The sequence below is a fragment of the Lissotriton helveticus genome, chromosome 6 (assembly GCF_964261635.1).
Source record: "Lissotriton helveticus chromosome 6, aLisHel1.1, whole genome shotgun sequence".
Taxonomy (NCBI): Eukaryota; Metazoa; Chordata; class Amphibia; order Caudata; family Salamandridae; genus Lissotriton; species Lissotriton helveticus.
The window spans coordinates 1036009514-1036022217 of record NC_136067.1 but is presented as its reverse complement, the minus strand read 5'-3'; the positions used below and the strand labels follow the sequence as shown (position 1 = coordinate 1036022217).

The following is a 12704-nucleotide window of genomic DNA, read 5'->3' as shown; positions in this document are numbered from 1 at the left end:
TTAATGGACTGTCTGGACGAATATTACACATGTTCACAACTTGATATTGTACAGCAATGGCTAAAAATTTGAAGGATTTTAGCCTACCGATGCTCACTAATGTTGAGCGTTTTAAAGGTCCTTAATGCTTGGGGACCTTCATGTTAATTGTTAACGGATACCAATGATGAGAACAGATTACCAACCCCTGGTCTGCAAGCCACACAATCCTTCCCTGGCTATTGGCCAATGTGGGGGTAGTTGGTAGTATAAGTACATACGAAGCTTGCTGTTTTCTACAGTTTCCCCCATGGCACTGCCTTCTTATCTCTTAGTCACTCCTTGCTAGGCGCCCTATCTTCTGCCAGCCTCTCCCTCACTACATCTTCCTCCTCTCTAGGAATCCTTAAACACAATTCTCCCTCTCTATTCATTTTCAAAGCTCCTCTCCTCCTTCATACGCCTCTCCTTACAAATTAACCTCCCCGTCTTTTCAAGGCGGTATTATTCTCATTAATTCACTCTTCTTTTTCTACATGATACATTTGGCCAAATAATACAGCGCTGTTGCTTTTTGCGCACCATCTCCTCTTTTTGACCCTGCGGGTTCACTGGTCTTTGATTTTCACTCCATAAAAAGTCAAAACTATTGGCTTGACCAATGCTGCTGCAGCAGAGCAATCACAAACACATTGTTTTATAACTAGAACAGTATTGTATGTGGAATTGGATCCCACCTAATTCAGTTTAGAAACAGGAGGTGAAGCGTTTTAAAGACAGGTGAGCGGGACAGTAATAGACAGTAGCACGTACAGCCGGTTTGTGCAAATGTACAATTTAATGAACAGGGAGATTAATGGATTTATCCGGAACCAAGTGACTGCTTGTGTGGTCACATCTCAAAGTTGGGATTAGGAAAATTATTAGCTAAGGATCCGAAACCAATCTGAGGCATTTTGTTAAGGTAATTTGAGGTAAGTAGTTCTATATGTAGTGTGTCCGAACGATCTGTGGTGTAAAGGTAATGGATGATGTAAAAGTAAGTTACCCTTTAGATGTTGCTAGCTGTAGTAGCGGGCTAGTTGTGCCCATCACAAATCAGTGTGAACCCCAACCACACAAATGGGGTTAAGGTTTCTGTGACTTTCCTGTTATGCCATAAGGCGTCAAATGGTACCACTGGTTCCAATATGATATTAGTGAAAGGATGCCACTGATGAAAAATAGTCAGGTAACATGCCAGAAATATGTGATGAATCTGTGTTCTTAATTCTTAATAAACAAAGTACTAATCACAGCCACCATACCTTACGTTCTTAGGGCATAACCTGCCTCCCTAGGCCAGCACAATAGATTTATACGAGTCCAGGTTGTACGTGCGAGGGCAGGAAATATGTTATCACAATCCCACGTATTTATTACTGTTTTATCATTAGAACAAATTGTGTGATACTTGTGAAACCACTTCATCTCCTTACACCTCTGCTCCCCTATTTGCTAATGTTGGGAGGGAAAGGTGGTAGTCAATAAAACAGACCCTGACACAGATAATTGACTGTGCACCTGTGAATGTGAAATATCACTGGTCACATAAACAGGAAGTAAAACCTTTGCAGCACAAAACATCAAACACGTTTAAATCCTCACATTCTGTATGACTTCAGGCGAGGTGCAGGTTGGCGTTCACTTACTTGGTAGGGTACAACTGGGGCGAGTACTGATGTGCCGATCTGGGACTGTAGCCGCTGCTTGTAATTACTGCAAAACACAAAACACGCTCACAAACCTTAGTACCACAAAAGATATGTTCACATGACTCTCAGTTTCAACCCACAAGCATGAAAAACTGTATATGTGCGTTACAATCATAAACAAATGTCGTCAAATGCCAAAATAATGACCATCGCTGCTCAGAAACTAACTCCACCTCTTCCTGACCTCCAAAAGAGAATACCGTTGCACGTCATGCATCACGCGCCCACGTGTCCTTGAGGAACGGCTTGGCGCCTCTTTCAGGGGTCATGTGGCAATCAAACATCAGTGACCGTTAGGCATGCCGGAAGTTAGGAGACAAGTTTGAATGAACAGCAGCCGTTACTGATGTTAGATAAATTAAATAATCAAACACTTGCAACATTCCATAAATGCGTGGTGCGGCACAACTCAAGAGTTAGGGATTGTGTATAATCAATACGTAGTTAGTCAGAAGCAGTAGCGCCCTCCAGGCCTCGAGGCCTACACTAGGGCAATCCGAGTCTTTCTGGCGGAACATGCATGCAGATGAAGAGCAGAATCCAATTAAAGGGATGATCCGACGGCAGTGACTATGTGGCCAACTTCCAGAGGATTTGGAAATGTCAATAACACTTTACCATCTGTCTGGGCTCAGGCAGATGTAGTCCAAATATATGTTCTGAAAGAGCTGAGCCACCCCTTCGGAGCAGATCTATACTGGGCAGGCGTACAGGGTCTTTATTGAGCCATCTGCTCTTCACTGCCGTTTGGAAAAGATGAAAGCCTTCGCGCGACTGCACCGATTTGTCTGCAGCGTCATCAATCATAATTTCTGCGCTCAGCTGTAATGCGGTGACGCTTACGCGCAGGTTTCCCGAAATGTAATAAAAATATGTCGTTCAAACAGTGCCTGTTTTTTTACTTTTAGGGTATTAGTTACCAAAAAGTGTACTGAAGAGAGACAAAAATGAGACTCCGCCACCCCACCTCAGAACTGCATCCCAAAAAATACAATTCGGATACAGTTACATTCTCCGTTGTCCTCAGTGTCTGCAGAACTAATCTTCAGTGGAACTACCACCCCATCTGCCCCTCCCACCCCACCCCAGGGCAGAAAAACTGCAGGGATATGTTCAAGACATAACTTGAAGTACAGTGGGAGAGGTTGTACATATACTGAAAAGCAGTCCATTTTAAACCAAAGCAAATCGATTTTAGTCTTGGGGATAGGAATAGTTTAGCTTAACACTACAAACCCTGACTTAGTATAAGAACCTGCTGGTGCCTAGGTCTCTCCAACCAATACTCCATACTAGACAGAATAACGAGGACCATAGTTTTATTTTCTACTTTTCGTCGTGAAATTTACTGCGTGGGTGGTTTCTGCGATTTTTATTTTTCACAGCTGTTTTTAAAACAAGATGTCCTTCCTCAAACGTTATTCTAATTTTTGTCGTTCGTATTATTTCAGAATGCAGCATGATTTATATCTGTTTTACTTTAACAGGCCTTAGGCCACTGAGAAGAGAAGCAAGAAAACATTTTCGGCAAATAAAACATTTTTATTTTACTCTAAACTAAAAAGGGATCAATCTGAAATAATCGGGTTACATTATGTTGCAAACCCCTACACCCAGAAAATATGCATAACACTGTTAAACTGCTAAACACTAGTTTGACTGCACTTATGCTCTGAGGGATGTGGCACATTCAGTACAAGGAGGCTACACTGTCACTCGTTTCCATTTATTCTGCATTTTTCACCCCAGGAATTGCACTCAAACGTTTACAGGAGTAGTGCTTAATTTGTGCAGGGGATAGTAGACTGAGGTTGCCAGTCTCATATTTAGGGGACAGGGAATTATGTTGTTTCATACTCAGACTTTGATTGTGAGCACGAGAAAGGCAGAAAGGGAGAAAAGAGGACGAAGAAAAAAAAACATCAAGGGAGAAACAGTGACACAAGGGTAAAATATAATTTGTAAGAAGGTACAGAAAATACAGAGTGATGGAAGAAAGAGGCATGAGGTTGAATCAACACATGGCAGCCTTGTATTCTTCAACCCCAACATTGGAAGGGCTTTGAGGTGGTATCCTAGGTAAAACTTTGGGTCCTTGCACTTATTTTTTTAATTAGCAATTATGCACTTCTCTGGCCCGCACTCCCTCTCATGCCCACTCCTCAATCTTTGACATGGCTAGTTGCTGGACCACTGCTGTTTAAGATATTATTGTATGTAGTCCCAAAGCAGATGAGTTGCTCAATTAAGAAAAAATATTTTCTAAACATATGAAGGAGGCAAACTGACTTAAGATATAGTTAAATTTTGAAAACAGCAGCATCACAAACCAAGCAAAATGCAATGTTAACATTGAGGTGAGGTGAACTGTAAAATGAGTGATAACATCCTAGCAGAGAAAGATGCCTCACAGTAACTCCACAGAATAACTGTCACCCCAACAAGCATATTATGCTAGGGGCAGAATAGAAAACTAAATTAACGGGCATCTTTGCAATTCACATAGCGTTACTGGACCCTTGTACATGGCTTTACCCCAACATAACAAATGTGCTGTAATATTATGTGGCAGGACTTCTGTTTTAAGTGCTGGATGTTGGCGTTTTAGGGTGGAATATTCTGAAAAGCTGGTAAACACCTACAAACTTGTGAATTTGCAAACTTTTACAAAGCACATTCCCACCTTGGCGATAATCGAAGAGTTTCTCCTGTAAAGGGTAGAAAAAAAATCTGTATTCAGGTCGGGACTTGAAAAAATATCTCTCCTTTCCCAAAATTGAAGGGAATACAAGGAAGGGTTTCTCCAAGGGACAACTGTTTTCCCCATGGAAAGAAACAAAACATATAGAAAGTGCAACTGCCCTTCAGTGGCACATTACACATGGGTAAACATACACTATGCAAAGTGATTAAAAAAGGAAAATGTGTGGTTGGTCACACACAAAGGTGTGCGTGGTGTTTGAGAGTGTACATATCGCTCCCAAGTGTGTGCAGACACCGCGGATAAGCATGTGGAGACCTTGACAGAGCATGCCTTAGGGTACTGATAACATTTCTAGGTTTCAATGAGAATATTTAGGGAATAATCTATGGTGTGGAGAGCAGAAATAAAGGTGTGGGCTGTGGTTGATGGATTATAGAAAGAAACAGATTATTTTTATATTGTGGGTGAAGGTATCTGGAATTTGGCAATAGCCCACAAAGTGTGGCTGAGGGTGAATATGGAAGTGCAGAGCATGGTGGAGATTCATATATACTATGGAAGGGTAAAGGTGTCACAGATGCGAGTGTGCAGAGAGTAAGAGTGGGGAATGCAATGGAGGTCCTGGAGAACACAGCTGAGATTGTGGAAAGTGGATAAGGCTTAAAGGAATGTGGCTGATGGTTTGCAAGTGTGTGGTTGAGATATATACATCTTGGCATAGGGTGTAAAAAGTGTGGCCGAGAGTGTGAGGCATGGGCTACAATAGCCATTCTGTGTTTTGCCCTCACTGTACAAGCTTAATGAATAATTTGTGGAACAGCCCTCAACGGTTAACTATGATCAATGGCATTCCTTATTACAAGACAACTGAATATAAAGGCCTTTTCGTAACCAGAGATTTAATGGATGAGAAGCCATTACATGACACTGAGCGAAACTCACTCCTTTCCAATGGTCACATTTTAAATGACTACTACACCAGTAAAACTTTTGAGTTTTTGTGGACAAATGACTTCCAGAAGTTTCTTATCTTTTAAAATGAAGTAGATCGAGGTATCTATCAAAGTAATGTTCATTAACTACTCTACAGATTACCTTGCTGCGTCCTCTTGCCAAATGAAGACTGCGTACAATAGTATACTACACTCTCTCCAACAAGCTAAGCTGAAAGTAGGATAAAAGAAAAAGAGTGCTTCATCAGTGAGGTAAAAAAAAAAAAGTGATCTCCTGTCAAAAATTATTTAAATGCCCAAACGCACTGAAACCACCCTTTCTTCCATAAAGCTAGTTAGGATCCATGGGTTGGTTGGTGTTTGCTTCAGTTGTGTCCTTTGTCACCTTGGTAAGTATACTGAAAGCAAAGCAATGGTCAACAACATAAGCGATATACTACCATGGCGGACAATGTGACAGAAAATCTTATTGATTGCTACAATGCTAGGCGAACTGGATCACAGCAACAGCAATCAGAGTATCATGGTGATTCACAAAATCTACAAATGATACATCACTATATAGCCCATCCACATTACATGCAGCGGCGGCCGGCGCAGGTAAGCACGGTGAGGTGGGGTGGGAGGTCGACAGACCATGGAATAGGTAAAATTAAATAAATAAATAAAACCTATTCCATCATCTGTCGACTTCATCCCCAACCCGTCTGCTCCACCGTGCTTACCTGCACCGGCCGCGACCGATTACATGGCTCCTCTGGACCATAACAGGTCCAGTCGCTCACTGGTCTTCATTGGTCACTTATAGGATTGACCTGAGCATTACACAAAAATATCCACAACGTAGCGCTTTGTCTAATGGATGCCGTACACAAGACCACTAACAATTGCTACTATAAATCTACAGTTGGAAGACAACCAACCTACACCACAGACCTAGCTTCAATACATTCACGTTTGCTGCACAAAAACACACATGGCTAACCAATTTTACAGTCTTAATGATCGCTCTGTGTATCTGGAGTTTATGTTTTCAACAATTACTGGAAGGCACAGCTTGTCTGAAACTCTGCGTGCATGAAAATCTGTCTGTTTGCCATGTTCCCTCCATGCTTTCACTCTGGACATCACATGTTCTTGACCACTGCAGTAACTGAAAGCCATGTGCTCTGTTAAAAATAACAATCCTCTAATGCCTCATAGTCACTTTAGCCAATTAGATACACAGAGTGCAGATATGGGAATGTAGGAGTCGAGGAACGGCACGTTTTGGGCAACCGTACTCCAAAACAGATTCCCAGTGGGTGACATAGATTTGAAGAAGGTATATTCTAAACCAAATTCAGGGAATGCAGGTTATATTTTTCAAACTGTCAAGTTTAAAATTAAAATGTACATAAAATATAATACTTTCAAACTAGTTTGGGAGTGAGAACTACATTTTTCTCAAGCTCAGGGGTTGTCGGGCTCTCTACATCTGACTAGGTGCTGCAGCCTTTTTTCCCTTCAAGTTGTAGGGCAGGGGAAGAACACCAAGCCCAACAGGAGGTCTCTAGCACGAGGGTTCCTTTGAGGTTTGGTATGGTGAAAAGGGAAGATATAGGATGCAGAGAGAAAGAGCTCAGGAAAGTTGACCAAAGGAGGCACAATATTACATTTCATGGTGCATATCACTGGTGTAGCTCGTTTCGTAGAAAGTATATCCCAGGCTCAGATTTTGGATCACACGGAGAAAAAATGTGGGATGGGGAAGCCGATTAATTTAAGTCCAGTTCGAAGAGTGGGTCCATCAAATTACCGACTAGTTTTACAATTTGAAATACCATGTTTGACTCATTTAAAGGCAAGAACTACCTGCCATAGATTGAGTCTTGTGTGAGTTCTGTCACAGATCCCCTGCTGCAGTCTCTCTACACCACGCATTTTGCAGTTCGATTCCTAACAGCTCCCCCTGCGACAGTTCTCCTGTCCAGCTTCCCCGCAGTCCGCTACCCGCTGCTGCCTGTCCACCTGCTGCCCTTTGTTTGTGCCTCCTCTGCTAGTTTTTTGCTCCGTTTTGACTTTTCTGCTAATTTTTCTACCCTCTGTCTTGTCCTCTTATGCGTTTTTGATTTTTCTGCACGTTTTTCGGCCCTCAATTTTGACTTCCGTGCTAATTTTTCTGCCCTGTTTTGCCCTTTTCTGCTTGTTTTTCTGCTCACTATTTTGCCTTTTCTGCTGGTTTTTCTGCCTTCTGTTTTGCCTTTTGCACATTTTTCTGCCCTCTATTCCCTCTGTTTTGCCTTGATCTGCTTGTTTCTTTTCTCTTCCTACCGTTTCCCTCATCCCGCCACCCACTGCCCTGCCCTCCACTCAGGACCTACATAGTGGAGGCCACAGCACAAACCCATTTAGCAAGTCCTCGTGCCAGCTCCCTCCGTAGCAGTTCTCTTTTTCAGCTTGTCTGCAGTCCTCTACCCTCTGCTGCCTGTCTACCTGTTGCCCTCTGTTTGTGCCTCCTCTGCTTGTTTCCTGTTTTGCCTTTTCTGCTTGCTTTTCTGCCCTGTTTTGCCTTTCTGTGCTCGTTTTCTGTCCTGTGTTGCCCTTTTCTGCCCTTTGTTTCGTCTCTTCTGCTAGTTTTTCTGCCCAATCTTTTGCCTTTTTTGCTTGTTTTCCTGTCCTGTTTTGCCTTTTCTGCTGTCTCGTTTTTCTGCTCTTGCCTTCCCTCTTCCTGCCATGTCCTCAAGATCTGGCTTTTCGACGAAAACCCGCACCCCTGCACCCAGATACCCCCAGGAGTGACAGTGCAGCGCTCTACAAATGCTGATTGATTGACACTCCTCAAATCAAGTAAAAGATGCTGAGAGGTAAGACATTCATTTTAGGTAATACTCCACTCTTCTTGCTCATGCTACCCTATGTATTAAATGTGCGCAAAGCAGACATGTTCATGAAGAAAAGGAAGTATAACTGGTTTGTAGTTTACAAGGAGAATTTACAAAGCAATAAGCATGCTTTTAGAAAAATGTTAAAGTTCCCTTTTTAGGAGATCAACATGGCACTCGTGTAATCTAACAATTAAAAATGTACAAAATCTCAATCCCCGTTACATAGGTCAATAAAAAAAGACGCATGTAAATAAACTACAAATGAAATATATATATTTTTCCAGGAGTGTGTATGCTTTCTACCCCTTGCACAGGAGAAGTTACACAATGCAGATTTACCAAAAATGCGAATTATTAGTTTCAGATACTACTAATCAGCCAAGATAACGCCCAAGCTTTTTATTTCATTTCTACTGGGCAGATGTTACAGCAATACAAACATGACCAGCCTGATGCCCCTCTTGAGATACCTTGGAAAAGACTGTAAAAACAGATTTTGAGAGTCTAAAGGCGCATCCTATTTGACGCCATCCACATCCCATTCTAATTAAGACAAAATTGTGAAAGTTAAAATCTTTGCTTGCGATCGGCTTTGAGGCGCGTTAGGAACACTGTCTAATTAGTATTTAATTTGTTTTCCTCGTGGGCATTATCTTCCGGTACATTTATCATGGCGGATTATTTCCAGTTTCTTTTTGATGAATTTCAGTGTTTAGAATTTTTGTGCATTATTCCCATCTCAGTCCAACTTAGACTCCAATTTCTGATGTTCCTTTCCTATTACCACTGAACTTTGTGTACATGGGCATCTCCTTCCCATCCTCTGCATCGTCACTGGTCTGTCTATTCCAACCTTGAAATCCATCGCGCTCAATGAGGACAGGTCCCACAGCCATCCATTTTCCTCTGTCTAGATATTTCTACGGATATATGTAGTTACAACGCATGCTTTTACCACGCATGCCTTTACAACGCAGGTATTACAACGCAAGTCGTTACAACGACTTGCGTTGGGGGGTGCTGGATAGTGGATAGTTTAATTTACTATTCCAACTCCAGTCCCCGTGGATAGTAGGGAAGGTTTTGGATTGTAAATTAAACTATTCCCTATCCTACAGCGCCCTCCAGCACAAGTCGTTGTAACGACTTGCGTTGTAATACCTGCGTTGTAAAGGTACTGCGTGGTAACATTTTCGTTGTAAAGGATGTTTCCCATTTCTACTCTGTCCACTTGTTTAGCCCAAGGAGGTACATCGGTGCAACTAATAGAGAATGGATGTTACCCTCCTCACTGGTACTCATTTCACCTCAGTTAAACAAATTCCCCTTGCTTCTCTTCGCTTTTGTCTTAATGCATGCGTCTATTGTGTTTTTTAGTTCTGCCAATCCTCCAAAATGCCCCTTTAATTCCAGATTAGAGCAGCTTCTTTTTCAGTGCTTGTATTTACTGCTATGGCCAAGCTGAGCCAGAAACCTCTGGTCACTAAAGGTCAGACAGAAAAGTGTGACGGATATTTTCTTCAATACAGTTTAGATTTGAGGTGAAAGTGGCTGTTTCTAAATTTAGGAAACAAAAGTCCAGGAACAATTAGTAAGAGTTAGCCTTGATTGGTGTCCCCCAAAATGTCTTTGCCTGCCACGCCAACCCTCAACATCACGATCACTGCTCTCCTACCTCCCATTCATGAGCCTCTTTCTCTGAGTTTCATGCGATAACAGCTCCTCACTCCTAGCTCAGTCTTCAGTGAGCAGGATCTAGGTGATCTACAAGCCTGCACTGTGCCAATAATTGAATGTAATCACAATCTGTTCTCAACTGAATCGCTGCTAATTGTTTGTTCTCCTTTATAAAGCCTGGCTCTAGCTCTTTCCTTATGGAATTACTGAATCAGTTTGTAAAGATTTCAGTTTCTGGAGGCTCCTTCCGGTTCATCTATTCTTTCTCTGCTCTAGATTGAACCCTGCTTCTGTCAGCTTCTCCAATTTGGCATCTGCCCTTATTTTCTTTTTTCAATTTTCAGGAGCATCTCCGTGAGCACTTGTTTAAGCAGGGAGACTGCTCTTGGACGAGCAAGCCAGAGACTTCTTTGATGTGGGTCCCTCTTTTTGAAAACCTGCCTATTCTTCTGGTAAATCGGTTGTTTTGGAGCGTCTGTTATGAAAAGAGGTTGAACTGAGCAGGATGATCTGAACAGCTACTGAAAGACTATATTAAGTCCACATTCCTGTATAACTTGTGTACGTACCCCTTTCTAAGTACACTGTGTCTACCTATTGTATTCATCCACAAGGTGCATCACAACAAGGAAGATACTGATGTACAATCATGTGCGTAGTTCTTCCATAGGTCCCTTTCTTTAAAAAAGAGAAGGGCAGCAGGCATTTAGCGTTTAGTGGCTTCCATTAGGAAACAGAGGCATTTGCTAAAGAGACCAAAAGCTAAGTTTCCTGGTTATGGTTTTACTGACAGTCTTACGGGTGGGATAGAAGGATGTTGAAAGAGGTTACAGGTGACCACAACAGGCAGCCTGTTGAACCATCACAAGGGTGGGCCTTTTTATGAATAAGGAGAAGAAGCTAATGAAGGAGAGCACGGTTCTCAACAACAAGTACTTGACGCAGTCCTTTAACCCCTTTGCATGCTTATGACGAGCTCAGCTCGTCATGAAGCACAGTGGAGCTGTGCTCATGACGAGCTCAGCTCGTCATAACTGCCGCGGAACACCCACGCGGGGCTAATTCCCCACCTGTGTGGGCGTTCTAAAGGAGTGGGCGGAGTCGTGACGAGCCCAGCTTGTCATGAGCACAGCTCCACTGTGCAGAATGACGAGCTGGGCTCGCCACGAGCATCGCGGCGCCGCGCAGGCCCCCCCCCCGGCACCGCGGGGGAATTAGCCCCACGTGGAAGGGGTTAAGAGTTTGAGGAAAATAAGTAAAAAGACTCAACTGTTCGAGTCAATGTAGAGAAAAAGCATGATTATCAGAGAGGTAGAGGCAGCGAGGGTTACACTTCGCTATGTTACTTTTTGCTCTTGAGTCTAGAGAGTATCACACTCGAGCCGAGGCGTGTCTCTGTTTCAATGAGGAGCAGATATTCCTCTGGGCTAAATGACTCTTTCTTTTGTGTTTGCTATGCTTGCTCTGAAGAAATAAGTTGGATACTCTTCCGAGGGATTAAGCCACAGACTAACTTTTGGATAGGGCCCTTTCTGCAGGGTCACCCCCACACATTTTGCCTTCCTCTTCCCCTCTTTGCTTAATTTGTTTTTGTTGGCTTTCGGACTCTGGGCACTTTACCACTGCTAACCAGTGCTAAGTGCATGTGCTCCCCATTTAAAACATGGCAACATTGACTTATCCACAATTGTCATATTTCATTTACATATAAGTCTCTAGTAAAGTGCACTACATGTGCACATGTCCTGTAAATTAAATGCTACTACTAGTGGGCCTGCAGCACTGATTGTGCCACCCACTTAAGTAGCCCTTGAAACATGTCTCAGTCCTGCAACTGCAGAGCCTGTGTGCGCAGTTTTTACCTGCCATGTCGACCTGGCAAGTTAAGCCTTTTGCAAGGCCCAAACCTTCCTTTTTAGGTCTTGCCTAGGCAGCGCTTACACTGTCTCTTCGAGACTTGTTGTGTTCAGAATACGGGCTTTAAGCTCTGCTTATTTCCTGCCCACGTTCTCAATAGGCACCATTGACTGTATTTTGGAAATGCTTTTGTTTCTTTTGTTAATTTGTTTATTAGTTCCGCCTTAGTCCCTCCTTTTCTACTGTTGTTACCTCCCATAAGGCCTGCCTCTGTTACACGTGATGCTGCTCTGCCTGTTTTATTTACAATTTGGGAGCATTATTTGTTATCCATTTCCTGCCAACGTTTTCAACTGGCTCTTTTGACTGTATTTTGGAAATGCTTTTGTTTCTTTTGTTAATTTGTTCATTAGTCTCGCCTCAGTCCCTCCTTTTCTATTGTTGTTACCTCCCTAAGGACTGCCCCTGTTACATGTGATATTGCTCTGCCTGTTTTATTTACAATTTGGGAGCATTATTTTGTAAATCTCTTTTTCGTAGATGGTGTTGCAGGCACGACAGCTACAGACTTCCCCAACTGCATTTTAAGAGTACTGCTTTTCGGCATGTTTGTTTTCCTTTCTGCCCTCTGATCATCGCAGCGTACCACACTGCTTGCACTTCACTTAATCTCCCCGGCTTCTCCCAACAACACTTCCCACCCCGGACTCTGCATATCATTGTGAAGTAGCCGCAGGCGTTTCCCGCTCTATTTGTAAAGGGCGGCAGCTACTGCTAATTAAATTACTTATTAGATAAGAGCACTGCTCAGGCGGCTCCTTTCTTACCATCATCTTGGACTCTGCATTTTTTGGGTTTGTCAAAGGAGCAACGCCGTACACAACACTTCATTTTAAAGCATGGACCTTTCAGT

The 12704-nt window shown here is 42.8% G+C and overlaps 1 protein-coding gene across 12 annotated transcripts in view; it reads right to left on the bottom strand.

Annotated features, from left to right (window-relative positions):
* Positions 1-12704, bottom strand: part of LOC144763243 (protein phosphatase EYA4) — a 645968-nt gene that overhangs the window by 127801 nt on the left and 505463 nt on the right. For 11 of the 12 annotated variants that reach the window (XM_078648664.1, XM_078648660.1, XM_078648668.1 and 8 more), the window contains one exon: positions 1671-1737. In XM_078648664.1, coding sequence (XP_078504790.1) covers positions 1671-1737 — 67 coding nt within the window. Of the gene's footprint in view, positions 1-1670; positions 1738-1880; positions 1905-12704 lie in introns of those variants that run through there. The other variant, XM_078648671.1, reaches the window with a different exon arrangement.